Genomic DNA, 18,693 nt, shown 5'->3' with positions numbered 1-18,693 from the left:
ACAGCCCTGCTCCTGGAGCCAAGGGCTGGGTGCTGCTTGGGGCTGTAGGGGCTAGGGAAGGTGAGCCCCCCAGCCATGCCAGGGGGGCTAGGAAGGCACCCCGAGCTGGCAGCTGTGGTGGGCAGTACCTGCAGGGCTGGGCTGAGCACTAGTGGAGTCTCGCCTTGGCGGGGGCTGTTTCCCGTCGGAGCTGCCCAGGCTGCTGTCGCTCATGTTGCGGGACAGTCTCTGTTTCTCATCCTGGGATGCAGAGGGGAGGCTCAGCACCTCGTGGCGGGGTGGTGGGGTGTGGGCAGGCTGCATCGCAGGACCCTCTGGCAAGGTGTAATGTTCCCCAGCACCCTGCCCACAGCCCAAAGGCAGCCCCTGCCCACAGCCCTGGGTCTCCAGCCTTGTGCCCCACCAGCCTCCACTCCTGCCCTCCCTGCCATCAGCCAAGGCCACCACCAGCCCCGCAAGGGGTCCCAACTGCCCTGAGGCCTCATGCTGCCAGCTGGGCCAGGGGCTGCAGGTGCAGCAAGACACCTGGGGGAGCGTGAGCAGGGACCCAGGGAGGAGGGGAGGCACCAGGGCTGTGCTGAGCATCACCTTGGGCTCTGGCAGCTCCGAGATGGACTGGCGCGTGTCCTGCCGCCAGTAGCCGAAGAAGGTGCTGGAGCGGTTCTCCTTGCGCTCGTTCCTGCGGTCCTCGCTCTCGGAGGTGCGAGGGGCAGGCTTTGGGGTCGCGGTTACCTCCGTGCTGTGAAGCAACTGTGGCTGGTGAGGGGCAGGTGGACGGCAGAGGGAATGGGGAGCAGGGCTACGCCATGGGCCAGGGGACTGTGGCCAGGAGTGGCAGCCCTCAGCCAGGCACCAGCACCATCTCCGGCAGAGCTCTGTGGTGGATGCTTAGCGTGGACAAGCCAGCAAGATAAGCATGGGTGGCTCAGGTGACAGCGGTGTGCAGGTGAGCGTAGGAGCTGCACATGGGTGTCTCTACTCCATGACAGCCCACGGGGACAGGGCCACTGTGGTGGCATGGCAGGATGGACCCCTGCAATGCAGCTTGGTGTAAAGGGAAGCCAGGAGGGCAGTGGGCTGGGGAGGTGGGAGAGAAGCGTCTGGGGTGGAGGAGAGTGAGGATGGCTCAGCGCTGCGAGGCCAGCAGGGAGGGGTGAGGGCAGTGAGGGGATGGCTTGGGGCCAGCGCTCCCCACCACAGCACTTGCCTGTCTCCAGCGTGGCTCAGCCGGTCCCAGTCAGGTCCCCAGGCCATGGACCGGGGTCGTCCACTCCGCCGGTCCTCGAAGCAGACCTGAGAGCACAGGGAGCCTGAGAGCGAGCCAGGAGAAGTGAGAGTGCAGAGCCTTCCCTCTCCTTCCCTTGGCTCAGCCAGGGCCAGCAGTGCCCTCTCTGCCCTGCCCTGGTTTTGGGCAGTACCAGCCACCCCATGGCAGTGTTGTCCCCCCACCCAGGGCAGGCAGGGACCCCCAAGGTCTCCAATGCACAGTGCCCCTCACCCTGCTGCTGCAGCTCCAGCCCCATCAAGCTGTTCCCTGCTGCTCCAGACCTGGCCTGTCCGATGCCATCCCACAGGTGCCACAGACTGGCCGTGCCTGCACCGTGCTCACCGCCCTGGCACTCACCATCTCCCGCACCCCATACTGGCTTTCCACCTTGGCCCGCAGCTGCACGAAGCACTCCTCCATGCGCTCGTGGAAGGGCCGCAGGTCCTCTGTCACCTTCCGCCCGTGGATGCGGATCCCCTCTGCCAGCAGTGGGATCTGCAGGAGAACAGGGGTGGGTCCATCTGGGCTTGTGGGGCTCCCCTGGCAGGGGGGCGCTGGGCACTTGGCACCCCAGGGCAGCTGTCCCCTCCGGCCACCAGGGGGATGCTGCAGTCTGCACCTGCCAAGCAATCAGATCCTTCAGCTTCTCGATGTTCCCCTTGTCCGCAGGGTGTTCCTGGAGGTAGGACTCCTGGAAAAAGGCCTGCAACGATCCCCTGTCAGACCCACTGACAGGCTGGCTCAGCTCCACGCAGGGAGGGGACGGCACGAAGCGGTGCCAGTGCCTGTGGTCACCAGCCCCAAGAGTGCCTGTGCCAGCCCCAGCGCAGCACCCACATGTCCTCACCGTCTCATACTTGGCAAAGCCACCCATGACAGCAGGGTCCACAATGCCATTGAGCAGCATGGAGAGCGGGTTCACGGGCAGGCTGGGGTCGTTCTGGTGCCGGTTGATCTCACTCATAATTTTCTCATTTGTTTTCATCATGGTCTCGATGGCGTTTTCCAGTGGGGAGATGATGGTCTGTGCCCAGGGTGGGAGGGAAGGTCAGCAGCTGGCTGACCCAGCGACCTGCCCGTCCTGCTGCGGGCCAGCAGGGTGGTCTCTCCCCGGCCCCACAGGAGAGAGGCTCCAGGGCTGCACATCGCACCCGACAAAGCACCTCGGACCCCTGGCACCAGCTGCCTGGAACTGAGCCGAGGGCTCACAGGGGCCGTGCTGGTCCCCGGCTCCGAACACAGGCTGGTGGCAGGGTTAGTCCTGCAGGCAAGAGGTCACAGGCCAGGTGACAGGCATGCGGCAGCGGCAGCTCAGCAGTGAGCTTATGGGAAACTCAGGTAAATGTCATCGTCTGGGGGCTGGCGGGGGGGAGGGTCTGCTGCTCCCTGCACACAGTCTCCTGCATCCCACGGAGGAGATGTGCGTCCTGGTGGGTGACCCAAGCAAACCAGTCCCTGCCACCAGGTTGATGCTACCGTCACCAGCCGATGGTGGCAATGCCCTGAGTGCTGGGGGTGGTGGTGGAGGGCGGGGGCAGGTCTCCATGCCCAGTATTGCCAGAGAAAGCCTTCCCCATGGCGTGGGACAGCATTCCCATGCGGCATAGGCCCAAGACAAGCCCTGGAGCTGGGGCAGCAATGCCAAAGGAGGGTCCTCTGGGCAGGAGGCAGGAGGTGCTGGCTGGGCTCTCCGCTGGCAGAGGGAAGGGGGCCATGCTCGCACCCCGCTCTGCAGGCGGAGGGTACGTGTGGGAGCTGGGTCTGCTCTGCCGCAGGCACAGCCCCGGGCCACGCACCTGAGGGACCACAGGGACACGGGAGGGAGCTGGCAGTGGTGGGGTTTGGGGCTCGAGTGCTGGGTGGGCTGGATCAGGTTTGCACTGACAGCAGGGACTGGTGGGACACAGGGACCAGGGCAGGGGCTGGGCTGGGACACCAGGCAGGATGTGATCCCTGCACCCCAGCTTCAGCCACTAGAGCTTGGGAAGCCTGGAAGGGGCTGCGGGCACCGCTCCCACCTGGATCTGGGGTTTGTGATGCTGCTCAGGGAGGGATACCCTGGGAGGCCCCATTCCCCCCGTGCCCCCTCCTCACCGTGGTGGTGGAGGTCACCACGAACCAGCGCAGGATGCCGGGCAGGGGGTAGGCTGTTACGAAGGTCGTCCGCTCAATCCACATGGTCTGCGGGGAGGGCAGCAGTCATCCCACCGCCCTCCTCCCCATCACCCTGGGACACCCCTGGCTGCCCTGTGGGGTGGGGGGCTCCCACCTCCCCCTCCTACGGGCACAGGACCACCACCTTCCCCATCCCAGGGACCCCTGTCTCTCCTGCATCCCCTTTCCTCTAGACACCTGGCTCCTCATAGGGGCCCCCCAGCTCTCCCTGTTCCTCCCAGATGGGGGTCCCGGCAGCCCCTGCCAGCACTCACTGCAAATTCATTGTCTGGATCCTTTGGGCCTTTCTTGAAGGGCCGTGAGTAGCTGAACTTCTGGACATGGTTGGCTTTATAGAAACTGCAGAGGAAGGAAGGGGCAGAGCATGGGAGTGGTGTCCCTGTTGCGTCCCCTCCCACATGGAGCAGAGCAGGTGCACCCCCTCTGCACCGGGGCACTCACTTGGTGATCTGCTCTGGGATGCTCCGGTCCTTGAACCGGACCTTGGTTTCCTCCACCGGCTGCACAGTGAAACACTGGATATCTGTGGGAGTGAAGGAGCCACAGGCACACACCGCAGGGGACAGGGGCTATAGGGGAGAGGGACCCCAGGGCCCGGCAGGAGACAGCCCCAGGGGTGCGTGGCGAGGTGCTGCGGGACCCGCACGGGGGGGCGACGGCAAAGGGAACAAGCTGCCCTCCCAGCTCCATCCCTACGCTCGGAGGATACACTGCCCCGGGGAGCCAGTGATGTCCTGGCCAGGTGGAGACGTGCTCTTCAGCTTCTCGGCGTTGGGGAAGGGGTTCAGCAGCCGCATCTCGAAGTCCTCCCGGCGCTCGTACTCCTTGCCCCGGTAAATGAAGACCTTGTTCTGTGGGGGAGGAAGAGGGCAGCCCGTCACAGTGTGCTGCGGAGCGGGGCTGGGGAGCCCTTGGCCCCATGCTCTGGCTGCAGCAAGCCCCGCTGCGTTTGGGGTGCAGGCGCCAATAAGGCTGAGCCCCGAGCTGAGCAGGAGACAGCGCCCTTGGAAAAAATACTTCCCCAAACCCAGCAACTGGAATGAAAAGGAATTAAAGGGCTGGCTGGCTTGGACAGCCAGGACTCTGGAGCGAAGGTCTTTAGCCAGGCTCACAGCGACCAGGGGCTGTGGTCGCTGGATACAGGAGACAGCATGGAGCCCTTGAAACCCACCGTGACCTCTGTGACAAGGTGTGGGGGTAGGAAAATGAGGATGAACACTTTGGATGGAAGCAGCCCACCAAGGATGCCTGTGAACGGATTAAAATGCTAAGGAGTGTAATAGGAGTGAACGGGGGTGAAACACTTTGCTCACGTCCAGCAAGAGGAGCCCTGCGCTCACGGGTGGGTGCCAGGAGTCCGTTCACCGGGAGCACAGGAAAAGGGAGAGGTGCTGAGCAAACCCCCGTCTGCAGCTCTGCCCTGCAGGGACGGGGAGAGGGTCGGCGGGGAGAGGGTCGGCAGGGAGAGGGTCGGTGGGGCTCCCGCAGTGACCCCAGAGGGACCCGAATCTCTTCATAAACAGCACCATTGCACAGGCCCATCTCTGCACCACAGGTAGGACACAGCACACATCTGTCCCTGCACTCCAGGTATGACACGGCACAGACACACGTACCTGTGCGCCGCAATCATGAAACAGCATGGGTACAGCCACGCACCAGGGATGGAGCAGATCCCACCTCACCATGGGGCACAGTGGCAGCCCAGCAGGGATACAACGTCCCCGTGTGCTGAGGACACAGTCCAGGAGCCCGTTCATCGTGTGTTACAGAGACCCACACCCTTCCATGCCTTGCTTTTCTTCCCTAAGTCTGTCTCCAGCTGTTTGTAATCAGGGACCGTAACCCCCGGTGCTGCTGGAGTGAAGCTGCTGGTTTAATTTGAGAACCTGCCAACCCCTTCCAGCGAGCAGGGATGGAGGTGGCAGACATGGAGGCGAGCACTGAGCACGCAGGGTGACACCCCAAGACAGCTGTAGCCACAAAGCTTGGCCTGGGCAGAGGTGAAGCATGCCAGCTGCTGGCACGGCACTGGCCACAGGGCAGCCAGGAGCCACTTACCCGGAGGAAGGTGGGGAAGCCTTGCCCGTAGTAGCCCACGGCAAAGTAGTCCGGGCTGGGCCGCAACACCTTCAGGATCTTCTTGTAGAACTTGGCTTCCCGCTGCTGCAAGGGGAGAGGGGAAGGAGTGGGGATGGGACGGGATGGGGCTCCACTACAGGACAGGAGCCTTGCAGAACTCCTGTCTCTCCCCACAGCTCGCCGTGCCCTCACCTGCTCTACCAGCAGCCGACCCCCCCAGCCTGGCCAGGCACTCACCAGGATGTCACTCAGCATTTCGTAGTCGAAGACTTCACTCTCATACTGTTCCGCCAGCTCCTTGCAGATGTGGATGGCCTCCTCCCACATCTGCGGGAGATGGGGCCAGGGCAGGGGCCCCATGGTGTGGAATAAGCTGGGGTGGAGGGGCACCGGGGTCTTCCAGAGGAGACCAGCCCCATCTGTGGGCCACCTGCACCCCTGCTCCTCAGCGAGGAGGGAAGGACTTTCCGCATGACGGCTAGTGGTCCAGCTGGGCGCTGGTGGGCAGCAGCAGGACTTCCCACTGCCTCCAGCACCTGAGCCCAGCCCCCTGCCCAGGCAAGACCCTCTGCTGGGGTGGCCCAGCTGCCAGCACCGGGGTGGTGACCGGGCTGAGGCTGGGAAGGGATGGGATGGGATGGGGGAAGGACAGCCGTGGCAGCCAGGCGGTTGCGGGGTTGAACCATCCATCCCAGGCTCACTGAGAGGCAGCTCTAGCCCCACCACAGTGGTGGGGAGGGCGGACGGGCTGTGTTGTGGCTGGAGGCTCAGAGCTTGGAGCAGAAGGCAGCGGTGGCCAGGGAGCCAGGCTCGCCCTGGGACAGCCCAGCTCCTGATGGCTGGCCAGGGCGAGGGAGCTGTCGGGGGCATGTGGCCACGCTCACCTTGCCCTGGTCGAAGTAGTCGATGATCTGGTTGTAGAGAGCCTCTTTCAGCTGGCGCTGGGTGTGCAGGCTGGGGCTGTGCAAGCCCTGCATGGGGGCCGTGTTCGCCTCGTCCGACCACTGCGTGGAGGCAGCGGGAGCCCGTCACACCAAGCCCTCTGGCCCCAGCTGGGCAGCCCCCATGGCCCCCGCAGCCTCCCGTGCCCCACCTTGAGGAGCCGGGCGTGCAGCAACAGGGTGTAGGCTCCCTCTGTGTAGTTCTCGTAGCTGACATGCAGGTCTTTCAGCTTGTACAGGTACCTGGAAGCAAGGGTATCGTGTGTGGGGAATGATGGCCAGGGCAGTTTGTGGTCCACCCTGTGCTCCCCCAACAGGGCAGCCAGGTTGGGGGCAGAGCCCCCGACACCCTGCCCCTCCGGCCGCTCCGCCGTCCCCATCCCATGTGCCTGGGGACAGGGCAGCAGGGGGCTGGGACAGCTCGGGGCCCTGGGACCCATCACCCCCGGGCGATGGCAGTCTCCCTGGGGCTGCACTCACCTGATGTACATGGCCTGGCGGTCGATCTCCTTGTAGAAGTTCTGGGGAAGAGCAGACAAGGCCATTTTGAGTGGCCCCAGGAGGGGGCACATGCCACAGCCCCTTATGGTCCCACACCTTCCTGCCGAGTCCATCCCCACACAGGGACTGGGCTGCCCTTGGCAGCGGGGAGCTGCACGGTGCCTCCCAGCAAGCACCTCTGGGGGACACCAGGTCTGTCACCACGTGCACCCCATCTCTGCTGTGCTAGGGGCACGGCAGCCCCTGGGGGGACCTGGGGGGACAGGGGGCTGAGCCCTGGGGGGTCTAGGGGGACAGGGCAGGTGCCCACCAGGAGGTTGACGGTGCAGCTCATGCTGTAGGTTTTGTTCTCGTCATTCATAACAGCCCGGTAGTCGAGGAGCCGTTCCAGGAGCCCGGTCACCAGCGCAACGAAGTTCTCCCCAGGCTTGGCCAGCTCAGGGTGTCTCTGGCAGCAGCTGAGCAGGCTGGGGAGGAGAGGAGGTCACGGGTCTCGCTGCTCGCTCAGCTCCACAACACTCTCACCACTGCCCCGGCTCAGCTCCCCGGAGGTGCAGGGAGATGTGGGGGTGGTGAGGCGGGGACGCTCCCCAAACAAGGGACAAAAAGCAACACCTGGTCTACAGCGAGAAAGAGCAAGCCCCCAACTGGTACATCAGGGATGGGAGACAGACCTGACAGCTCCAGCCTCACTGCACACGAATTTTTGATGGACATCACAGGGCAAGGGTAAAGCCTGGGCAGGGCAGGGGCATCACCCAGGGCAGGGGCATTGCGGAGGGCAGGGGCATTGCCTGGAGCAGGGGCAGGCTGGCTGCAGACATGTTGCTGCTCGGGCAGCAGTCGTCTTCTTCTCAGGTCCCGCTCCCCCGAGAGGGGTGCTCTGGGTCAGAGCACAGCATGGGGAGGAGCTGGATGGCCAGGATTCAAGGCCAGGCTGGACGAGGCTTTGAGCAGCCTGGTGTAGTGGGAGGTGTCCCTGCCCATGGCAGGGGGGTTGGAAATAGATGATCTTTAAGGTCCCTTCCAACCCTAACTATTCTGTGATTCAGCCGGGGTGGGAGTACGGTAGCCAGCAAAGGGCCGTGCCCTGGAGAGAAGGTTGCGGGGATGTCACTGCACACTCACATGCTCTCAAAAAGCTGCTTGTACTGCTCATCTCCCCGGCCGCCCTCCACCTCACTGTCCAGCTTGCGCAGGATCTCGTCCTCAAACTGCAGAGACGTGCATGAGCGTGGCCAAGGAGCCGAGGATGTGCTGAGCTCAGCCCCAGGCTGCCGCAGCTGCAGCCCCCAGGACATGGGGCCACAGTGCTGGGACAGAAGGGACTGCGGGGTCTGGAGCCAGCTCAGTCCCCCAAACAGCCCCCAGGCTGGGCTGCTGCAGCCCCTTCCCCCAGGACTGCCCAGCACAGACGGGTCCCTGTCCCCCCTCCCAGGCCATACTGGTCACTGGTGCGGATGAGTCCCCACACTGCCTCAGCACAGACAGGGCCCCATCCTGCTGTCTGGGTCCCTGACCTGCTTCCCAGGTCGCCGTCCCCCAGCATTCTGGGCCCAGATGACCCCGGGGGTCTCTGGACAGTGCCCTCTGCCCCCTGAAGCAAATGCCTTCCCTGCCTGGAGTGGCAGGGCTCTGCCTGCCTGGGGTCCCCCACCTCCCAGGTGATGCTCAGCCTTCGGGGTTTGTGCTCCAGCTGCAGCTGGTGGTCCCAAAAGCCTGGGGGATCCTGCACGTGCACCATATGGGATGGAGGGCTCTGGAGCAGACATCTGATTGCTGGTACCCCTTGGTACCCCTTGCCTCCACGCTGGGTCCCTCCAGGGTCTGCACATCCCAAACTCATGGGACATTGTCCCCCGAGTTGCAGGGGCACTGCCATGGTTGGCTCCTGAGCCGCAGAGCCCCTGTGGATGGCTCAGGGACATGCCGTGCAAAAGCCTCAGGTCCTCTGAGCCGAGCCATGCCCACACCATTCCTCCAACGCAGCTCTCCTCTGGCGGCAGAGCCGGGCGCGAGTGAGGGGCTGGGGAAGGGGCTCCAGCAGGACGTGTGTCATCCCTGGCTCCGAGGGCAGTCCCAGCCCCTCTCCTCCCTTGGGACACCCCAACAGGGTGAAAGGCTTACAGCTCAGAAGAGACAAATGCCACCTAATCACGAACTGGAAAAGCCTTTTGCATGGAGAAAACTCACAGCGATGAGGGAAGACAAGTGGAGATGCAGAGGTTTACACAGACCTCCCCCCTCCCGCTGCGCTCTTGTTTCCAGGCAGTACCAGGACTGGCTGAGTTGGTGATGCCTGACCTGTCCCTGCTCGTCCCTGGGAAATCCCGTGTCACCTGGCAGCTCTCCCTGCTCCTCATGTCCCCGCCAGCTCCCTCTGTCCCTTGTCCCTCCCTCCTGCAGCCTCACATCCCAGGATGGGGCAGGGGGCTGAGCATCGCCTCCACCCACCCCAAAAAGGGACGGTCCAGCACAGGTTAGGAGCAGGATCCAGCCGCAGCCCTGGGCACTCACCCGGCTGAAGCTCTCGGTCAGCTGGTACTCGCAGAGCATCATGTCGAAGAAGATGGGGATGGTGGACTTGCGCAGCTCCAGCTCCGGCACGAGGGTCATCTCCAGGATGGGCCCCACCATGCCCGGGATGAACTCGATCTTGTGATGGCCTGGGGAGGGCAGGGAGAGCTGGTGGGGCTGGGGTCCTGCAGCCTGCTCCCCAGGGCCAGCCCTGGCCTGGGGCCCCATGGCGGCGAACGGGCAGCAACATGTGGAAGAGGAGGAGCAGCGGTGCCGGGAAGATGTCTGCACGCTCGAGGCAGGTGGCCACGGCAGAGCCAGGCAATCCTCTGGAGCAGCCATGCTGTCAGGCAGGTAATGCTGAATGGCCAGGACAGCACGGCCAACACTCGACCATGGGACCATCAGCTGGGGTTGTGCTGGTATCCTGGAGCCCTGGCACATGTGAACAACCCACGCAGGAGCCTGCGGGCACCCGTCACTGCTCCGCTGCGGGCTGCCCCACACGCTCCCCGCAGCTCCCAGCTCTCTGCTGGGGCATGGGGCAGAAACACGGGATGCTGTGTCCTCCCTGCCTGCCTGGCCCTGGGATGCTGCCGGCAGCGCAACCTGCACCGTGCAGGGGAAACAAGGCAAGGCAGGAGCCCGCAGGACCAGGGAATGGGAAGGCAGGGCTGCAGGCAGACGCCAGCCTGGTCATGGCACTTGCGGGCTCGTACACCCACAGATGCGCACCTCACACACCCCTGCAGATGCGCACAGCCCACGGGCTCACATATCCCACAGATTGCACATCCCATAGCATCCCACAGACGGCATGTCCCACAGGCTTGCACACCTGCAGCTTCGCAGGCCTGCAGGCTCCCACACCCTGCTCACACCTACAGGCTCCCATGCCCCACAGCCCGCTCCCCAGCACCCATTTTGGGGACGGTGCTGATGAATGCCAGCCTGCAGAGACTCGCCAAGCCTCCTCATGGCTAGCCACGCTGCGGCTCACCTAGGTTGTACCACATGTCCCGAATGGAAGCTCCGATCGTGGCTCTCATGTCCCCATACCTGCCAGGGCAGATGTTGGTTAGCATTGCTCTGCTATGGGGTGCAGTGGGGTGCAGTGTCCAGGCCAGGGACATAAGCACTGCCCAACTGGCTCATCCCAAAATCCCACTGTGTGGCATCAGGCTGGGGCAGGAACCTGAAGCCGAGATGCAGAGCTCAGCCCCGAGGCGATGCCGACGGGCAGTGGGGCCAGGGAGGGCCAGCGCAGACGAGGGTGACTCACTTGGCCAGGATGCTGTTGCGCTTGGCCTGGGAGAAGTTCTCCAGCTGCAGAGAGTCCTGGGTGAGGAAAGCCACGGCCAGGTGGAAATAGTTGTTCCAAAGCTGCAGAGAAAACACAGGGACGAATGCCAGGCTGGGTGGCACGAGGGGCCAGGGGGCAGCCCACAGAACTGAGGGACAGGCTGGGTCCCCTCCCTGTCCCCCCAGCCCTCACAGGGCACAGGCAGCCCCTCACCTGCAGCTCAAAGCTGCTGTTGCTCAGGAACATCTCCGTCAAGGTCACGGCGAACTGGTTGATGGCGCGCAGGAACTCCCTGTGGGGTGAGCGGCCGTGGGGAGCTCAGCAGACGGCAGCCACACTGCCTGCCCCCCTCCCACAGCCAGGGATGGATGGCAGCCAGGGAACAGCCGGGCTGGCAGGTCCCAGTGATGGCGAGGCAAGGAGCGGTGGCTGGGGGCCTTTGTCCTGGGGCTGGGGCTGTCAGCGTGCTCCTGCCCACATCCATGCTCCAGCTGGTCCTTTCTGCCCACTGAACGCTGCCCGGGTGCACGGGTCCTGCACTCCCGGCATCCCCCTCATGCTCAAACACCCAGGGTGGGAGGGATGTGGCATCTGGCATCGGCTTCCCGCTGCCCCCCAGGAGCCCCTCAAGCACAGTGATGGGACTGCAGAGAGCAGCCCTGCCAGCCAGCTCCCAGATGGGGCCAGGCTGTCCCAGGACAGAGCAGGGAACCACTGGAGCTGCCCTGAGCCAGCCCAAGCACTGACCCAGGGCTGTTGGAGGGGGATTTGGAGGTAGCTAAGCTAGCCATAAGCTGTCTGGCACAGTAATGCTGCAGTGCCTGCATGCCCTCTGCCCAGGTCCCAACAAGGCTCCCCAGGTTCTAACATCCAGCCCCAACATCCACCGGCAGGTCCCCCCTAGCCCAGAGGTCCTCACCGGTTCTGCACCATGTTCATCACCATCCAGTCGGAGGGGTACACCGTCTTGCCAATCAAGTCCTTGAAGAGGATGAAGGTCTCCATGAGGAAGTCCTGCCACGGAGGAGATAATGTCAGGAGCTGGGCTCAACCACGGTGCCCTCCCGGGGTGATGCTGTGCTGAGCACCCGGGCTGGGAGCAGCCCTCACCACCCAACAGTGAGAGCTTCACCTCCATGGAGTGTGTCAGGGTCCAGGGCAGGTGGCACCAGTTCCAGGTGCTTGGATGCAGGCAGGGTGCTGGGACGAGTGGGATGCCTCAGCTGAGACATGGGGTGGAGAGACAGGAAGAAGCCAGAGATGCCCAGGTCTCGGTGCGTGGGCAGCACTCACCATCAGCTCGGGCCGGGAGGGGAACGCCTTGATGTAGGAGCTGTAGTGGTCCTTGTCCAGCTGGCTCAGGATGGCGGCCATGCAGGCCACATAGTGACTCTGGGGGAGAGGGGCTGGTCAGGCAGTGCCGAGGCCCCATGGCCAGCACCACAGGGTGTGCTGTGGTCCCAAGGGACCCGTGCGCCCACCCGTGTTCCTCCAGCAGGTCCCTACCCTGGAGGCCCAGTTGCCTTGGAGGCCCCTCACCCTCCACCTGCCGTGGTCCCCCCCTCTCCAGATCTCTTCTGCCCCACTCAGCCTTAGCTCCTGCAGCCAGCCCTTCCTCTCCCGGTCCCACGCATCCCGCTCCAGGGGCGGGACAGCTCTGACACCTGCCGTGATGCTGGGGAACACGCAGACATAACTATACAGCATATTTGCTGCAGCATACATCTGTAATTTTAAGGTAATTTAAAGCAGTATGTGGATGTAAGCACATTTTGAAAATGGCAAGCAGCTTCTTTCTGGAGGCCGATGTGTCTAGACTGCCTCTAGCAAAGGGTCCCAAATTCAGTGCAACGTTTTCTTGACAATACTTCTAACATAAAATCTGAGCCTGCAATAGACTTTAAAGCACTTGGAGTATTGGCTTGTGAAGAGGAAGCTTTGCTCTTGCGACAAAGCCATGGGAAACTCCCTGGGGAACTGATCTCGGGAGTCTCCCCACAGCCAGTCACCCAGGGAGGCAGCAGCTCCAGTCCAGCGCCCACAGGGCAGCAGCGGAGTCAGCGTATGGGAAAGCTGGCTGCTCTCGGCACCAGCCGCCATCACCGGGGTGCTGTCACCCCACACACCACCACCAGAGCCGCGCACTCCGGAGTGAACACAAACCAACCCAACCACCTTTGGAAGCGCCTTGGCGTGCCGAGGACGGGCAGAGCCCCGGGTAGGTCAGGTCACACCCGCGTGATGGGAAACCTGGCACCACCGGGGCTGAAAGGGGGTGAACGCTTGGCCACGAGAGCGCCCGCTGCTTCCTGTTATTAAAGACCCAGTTTCCACCAGTGTCCGGTGTAGCCCGCGTGTGACTGCTCAGCCGGGAAGCTGTCCTGGGGGTGCACCCAGGATTGTAAACTGCTTCCTCCTAGCTCTTTCCACCAGCTCCAGCATTCCCTCTCTGTGGCAGTGATGGAGCCCCAGCACAGCCCCAGGGCTAGCTCTCCCAGCTTCATGGAGCAGCCAGCAGACAGGGGATTCAGAGGCCAAAGGGGCCACTTGGCTGCTGCCTGTGACCAAGGACCATGGGTTCGCCTCACCCGTCCCTGGGCAGCCCCGGCAGTGTGGCCGGGAATGTCCTTGGGAAGGGCTGCAGCATGCAGCAGGGACTGCCGTGGGGAAGCACTGTGCCCCACGGACAGCCCTGCCCGACATCCAGGGCGCAGGCAGGCTTGCAGGGAATTATCTTTTGAGCAGCAAATGAATACCCAATTAATTAATTAATTAATATACCAAATAACCCAATAAATCTCAGTCCTTTTTAGCATCAAAGTGAAGCCACAGACCTGAGGTTTCCCTGCTGATCACTGTAACGCAGAGGGTCAGCAGCACCTGCATGCAGGGAGTCCACAGCCATCCTGCGGAGACACCCAGGTTGCTAGTTGCCCGCAGCTGCCTGCACAAGTCTGAGTGAGCAGAACTTGTCCGCAAAGCTGGAGGCGAGTCCCTCCTCACTGTGCAGCACAGCCTGCTCCCAGGGCTCGGCTCGGGAGCAGGGCGTGCCCTGCTTACAAGGGAGCAAGCACCAAGTGCTGGCAAAGCAGGGAAAAGTGCCACAAATGCACCTATGTTGCCTAAGCATCCGTGTGTGCAATGCCACGGAGACCCGGTCTCAGGAGAGAGCCCGTGGTGGAAGCCGGGGTCGCCTTCCCCACTGACAGAGCCTGCTGTGCAGCCACACGGAGCAGGAGCAGCCTGAGCCTTGGCTGAGGTTCTGGGGGGGCATTTCTCACGTACCAGCCAGGGTGCATGTCACCCACCACCATCACAGAGAGAAGCACTGCATGACCCGCACAGCCCCGTGGGGAACGTGGGGCAAGGCAGGAAGGCGAGGGAAGGAAACTCTTGCAGCAAGCCAGTCTTTTCTGGGGATTTGATGAGATTAGTTCAGTCATCTGGAAACAGCTGTGCTGGTGGCTGCTGGAATTAGATCCAGGTGAACTCCCTGCACTGCCTGCTACACCTTCTTCAAGAGAAACTGCATTTACATTTAAATTACATTACTGGGAGCCACACAGCCAGGCATTGATACATCCATATGGGATGTGGTTTGTCCTGCGGATGGCGCGTGCATGGGGAATGAACCCAGGGGTAGCCCAGCACAGTGTGCGGCCCCAAAACCCACTGGGTGGTCACAGACATGGATGGTCCCAGATGGCCCCCAGCCAGGTCACAGTCCTATCACCCAGCACCTCCCAGAGCCACCGCACCAGCTGCTGCAGCCCCAGCAGGGCTGGGACACCCTGCAGGGCCACGACACCCGGCAGGGCCGCAGAAACAACAGGCTCAAGGCTGGAGAAGAGGGTCTGCAGTCTCTGGGGGGGTGCTGCACTCCTGCCTGCTGCTCCCCAGCTCACGGACCTGTCGGGGACCCTGCCTGCTGACTCCTGCCGCCCCGCAGCCCTGCCTGGCGCAAAGGCCGCCTTCCCCTGGTGCCCACGGCCACGCTGCCTGTCGCCACACCTCCGGCCCCGGGGCGAGCAGGAGCTTTTCCCGGCCCGGCGCTGATGGGCTGGGGGATAGTGGGGGACAGGGGCTGTGCCCCACCGTGTGCTCGGCCCCGAGCACCGGACTGGCCATGGTGCCTGTACTCCCCCGCCTCGCCCCCAGGGCAGGCGCTGCCCAGAGCCTCGACGGTCCCGGTCCCGGTCCCGATCCTGCCCTCCCCGCCCACCCGACACTCGCGATGCCGGAAGAGGACCACGGGACCGGGAACGCGCAGCCATCGCACGGCCCGAGGAGCCCGAAAGGCTGCAGGTACTGGGGCTCCGGGTCACGGCGTAGCCGAACACCCCGGACCCCGCCAGCACCACCGCCAGTGCCCACCCGCCGCTCCGACGCCGACCCCGGCTCCACCCCGGCCCAGCCCCGCCCCCGCCGGCTCCGCCCCGGTACCGGCGAGCCCGCGCGGCTCCACCCCGCCGTGCCCCGCGCCCGCCGCTGGTCGACCCGCGCCGCTGCCGCCGAGCACCAGGTACCGGGCGGGCTGGGGAGCGGGGCCGCGACTGGCGGAGCGGAGCGGGGTGGCGGCCGGGCCGGGCTCTGCGGGCATCGGCCCTGCGGCGCCCGCTCGTTGCGCCGGGAGCGCCGCGGTGGCGGGGCACGGGCCGGCACCGGGACCCCGGGCGGTGCGGGCACCCGGGGCGGCGTGGCAGCCCCGCGGCCGGGGGCGACGCGGCGGAGGGACCTGGGGTGGGGGACCCGAGGCGGTGTGGAGACCCTGGGGCCGGGAACGGCGGAGCGCTTCGGGGACCCCCGAAACCGGGACCCCGTGACGGTGCGGGGACCCCGGGGCGGTGCGGGCAGCCGCGGCCGGGAACCCGGTGCAGCGGCCCGCGGGATGCGTGGTGGCCGGCGGGGCCGGGGCAAGGGTGGCCGGGTCGGGTGGCCGAGGGGAGGGTGGTCCGCGGTGCCCCTTCCTCCCCGCCGCCGGCGTGGGGTGCCCGGCCCCGAGTGGTCTCGGCCGCCCCGGTGCCCCGTGCTGCCGGCGGTCGCAGCACTCTCCGGGTAGTCCCCCCCTCTGCCCTGCCGCCGAGCAGGAGCTGCCCGGGGAAGTGCGGGAGGTATGGAGGTGGTGGCACCCGGGTGGCTGGTGGCACCCCTATGCCAGGCACCCTACAGCAGGCACCCTGCACCAAGGTGGCCGGTGGCAACCTGCACCGAGCCAAGCCACTGGCTGCCATGGCAGGGGTCTCTGGGGGGCACAGCCATGCTGGAGGCAGTGGCGTGGTGTGCAGCTGAGGGAGATAAATCTGTGCTGAGAGCTGCTGTGATAGAGGGGCCGAAGAGCCCCGAGGGCCAGGCGTCCCTGTGCTGCAGCCCTGCTGCCCACTCCGCTTGCCCTGCTGTGCCGCCCCGGCCCGTGGCACCTCCACTTGCCCAGCAGCTCCGCGCGGGAGATGCGGGGAGGGAGCTGCGCTCCGGCAGCAGCCTGCCTCCCTCAGCCCGGCTGGCTGGCGCTCTGCTCCCCCTCGTTAGGAGATGCGTCCATCAGCCAGGGCTGTGTTTGGTTGACACACGCACACACACGATCCTAGGGATGTCACTTTCTGTACCACACGTCGCGCTGACGCCGGCTGAGGGTACGGCTGCTCGCGCTGGAGGGATTCAGCCCACGTTGCTCCCAGCAGCTCCCAGCGCCGTGCTCTGTGTTCAAGGCCTTTGTGTCTGTCGGTGGGGCTTTGGCAGCCGCTGAGGCAGGAGCGGAGCCGGGTCCAGCGTCTGCTGTTCCCCGTGAAATAGGAAGGCTCTCCATGGAGCTGTTTTTCTGTTCAGAGCACGAGGTGGACACGTATGAGTAATCGCCGGGGCTTTGCCAGTGTGTGCCTGCACGGGGACAGCGGGCATCAGCCTGTGTGCTCTCAGAGGCGCAGAGTGCTCCCTGCCAGCTTGCAGCTCCCGGTGGTCTCATCACCTCCTGGGGGGCATGGGAGTGAGCCCCTTGGGACAGCCGCGGCGGCAGGGGATGCTGGGGACTGCTGGCTGTGCTCCCTGCCTGCTGGTGGAGAGGGGCCGGAGAGCTGCCGGGGAAGTGATTCCCAGGCAGAGACGGGCTTAGGCTGGCACCTGCCGTCCTTTCCCGGCGTGTCTCCTCTCTGCAGGAAGCATTCAGTCCTTCCAGTGCGCTCGGAGGAGTGGAGTGGATTTACCCGCAGAAGCTCCTTTAGACTGAGGTTATCTTCTTTATGAATTATAATTATTATAATTATTTAATAGCATGGTAGCATCCAGAGGCCACAAATAATTAGTGGGTCTATTCCGTTCTGTAGTAACAATGCTATTTCAGTCTTAACTGGTGCTTTTAGACAGGGTCTTTCTTGTGTGGTCTGTATCATCCTGGCTGTTTGGTGGGTGGGTGGGGAAACCGAGGCACACGGCAAAGACAGACACTTGCTAATTCCTAAATTCCCCTGGTAGCCAGTGTTGTCTAAAGCGCATAAAGATAAAGGCGGGCGGGGGGGGGGTGGCTGCTAGATGGCATTGGAAATCCACTTAAAGGCAGGAATTTGTATTCTGAAACGACATTCTCCCTATCTGTGCTGGGAGGCTGCAGCCGCAGAGGCCTCCCGTGCTGGCTGCCAGGACTGCGGCCGGGCGAACACTGGTGGGACTGGGGGGCTATCTGGTGGGGGGGGGGCACTGCCTGCGCCCGGGGGTGAGCCCCCGGGAGTCTGGACTGGGGCATGCAGGGTTGACCAGGGCACTGCAGTTGCCTCTGAACTGCTGGGCGGCGAAGCCTTTCCAGCTTTTTCCAGAAATGCGCTTTGTGGACAGCTTGTGGCTTTCTAATAAGATTTCTGGCATGCGAAGGAGCACACGGAGTCCCAGTCTGTCAGGGCTCCCCAGCTCGGCCGGCTGCTCCGCTCGCTGGGGCGGTTTGACTCCAGATGGGTGCCTGAGAGCATTTCTCCAAGAGGTGGGACGTTCCTCCCCAGGAAGGCGCAGAGCTGCGGGAAGTCTTGTGATGAGCTGCGTCTCCCGTGGCCGAAAGTCTCTGGGCCGTGTCCTACTTCTCTTGTCCTGTAATTGCTGCAGGAATAGCCCGTGTCGGAGGCACCAGCAGAGCCCGTGTGCTTCGGTGCTGGGCACCAGCTGAGCTCTTCTGCTCTCTGGGCTGGATTTCCGCGTCAAGTGTTTTCCTGCGTCCGTGCAAGGCATCGTCTCCGGGACTCAGAGGAATGTGATACTGCCCACGCCACGGTCACTGGGAAGGAAGCAGCCAAACAAGGCGTTTGCTTCCTCCCGCAGTGGTCTCTTCTGTAGCCCCTAGGAAAGATGCTGAATCGCAGCACCCAGCAGCAGTTGCAGACCATGCAAGGGATGCTCTCCCGCTTTTCCACGAAGACTTGGGATATGAAACAAACTCCTCCTGACCTCATCCCACTCCGTATGGGCTGTCTGCCACGGTCTGCCCGTGTTCCCCTGGGTAGGTCACCCTACTCTTCATGTATCATTTAAAATGGTGAGATCAGTGCTCCTCCACCTGGCAAAGAAAGGCGGGAAAGCAAGCAGGTAACAGTAAGAACAGAGACACTACTGTCATGACAGCTGTATTAGCATCCATGGGAGACAGAGGAATAATTTGGCTTCTGCAGGCTTCTGAAGGCTTTGTACAAAGGCTTTGTACTTCACTGTGTCTCCTGACCACATAAAGTCTCCATCTGACAGCACCAGCATATCTGCAGTTGAAAGAGAGAGGAGCGATGCAAGTGAGAGTGGATGACCTCTGCGTGCTGGGAAGAGGGTGTTGTTACTTCTTCCCTAATTGATGGGATCCCTTCCATGGGGCATTAGGTGTGGTGAGGGCAGCCGGGAGCTTCAGGCAGCCCTGGAGAGGTGCCTGCAGGGTGCCCGGGGGC

General features: G+C 63.6%; 1 protein-coding gene across 1 annotated transcript in view; it reads right to left on the bottom strand.

Moving 5' to 3' along the window:
* LOC128910374 (dedicator of cytokinesis protein 2-like) overlaps positions 1 to 18,693 on the bottom strand; it is a 77,826-nt gene that overhangs the window by 1,519 nt on the left and 57,614 nt on the right. Inside the window, exons 29-51 of the mRNA XM_054203502.1 lie at positions 12,080 to 12,178; positions 11,706 to 11,800; positions 11,000 to 11,078; positions 10,766 to 10,866; positions 10,484 to 10,542; positions 9,484 to 9,632; positions 8,095 to 8,180; positions 7,277 to 7,433; positions 6,946 to 6,986; positions 6,618 to 6,708; positions 6,409 to 6,528; positions 5,762 to 5,851; positions 5,504 to 5,608; positions 4,152 to 4,293; positions 3,884 to 3,965; positions 3,697 to 3,781; positions 3,362 to 3,448; positions 2,115 to 2,291; positions 1,887 to 1,970; positions 1,625 to 1,762; positions 1,208 to 1,293; positions 589 to 739; positions 129 to 240 (exon numbers count right to left, since the gene is read on the bottom strand). Coding sequence (XP_054059477.1) covers positions 129 to 240; positions 589 to 739; positions 1,208 to 1,293; positions 1,625 to 1,762; positions 1,887 to 1,970; positions 2,115 to 2,291; positions 3,362 to 3,448; positions 3,697 to 3,781; positions 3,884 to 3,965; positions 4,152 to 4,293; positions 5,504 to 5,608; positions 5,762 to 5,851; positions 6,409 to 6,528; positions 6,618 to 6,708; positions 6,946 to 6,986; positions 7,277 to 7,433; positions 8,095 to 8,180; positions 9,484 to 9,632; positions 10,484 to 10,542; positions 10,766 to 10,866; positions 11,000 to 11,078; positions 11,706 to 11,800; positions 12,080 to 12,178 — 2,416 coding nt within the window. The remainder of the gene's footprint in view (positions 1 to 128; positions 241 to 588; positions 740 to 1,207; positions 1,294 to 1,624; positions 1,763 to 1,886; positions 1,971 to 2,114; positions 2,292 to 3,361; positions 3,449 to 3,696; positions 3,782 to 3,883; positions 3,966 to 4,151; positions 4,294 to 5,503; positions 5,609 to 5,761; positions 5,852 to 6,408; positions 6,529 to 6,617; positions 6,709 to 6,945; positions 6,987 to 7,276; positions 7,434 to 8,094; positions 8,181 to 9,483; positions 9,633 to 10,483; positions 10,543 to 10,765; positions 10,867 to 10,999; positions 11,079 to 11,705; positions 11,801 to 12,079; positions 12,179 to 18,693) is intronic.

The sequence above is a fragment of the Rissa tridactyla genome, chromosome 5, assembly GCF_028500815.1.
Source record: "Rissa tridactyla isolate bRisTri1 chromosome 5, bRisTri1.patW.cur.20221130, whole genome shotgun sequence".
Lineage (NCBI taxonomy): Eukaryota > Metazoa > Chordata > Aves > Charadriiformes > Laridae > Rissa > Rissa tridactyla.
Note: the sequence above shows the minus strand (reverse complement) of the source record. Positions and strands in the feature narration are given on the sequence as shown.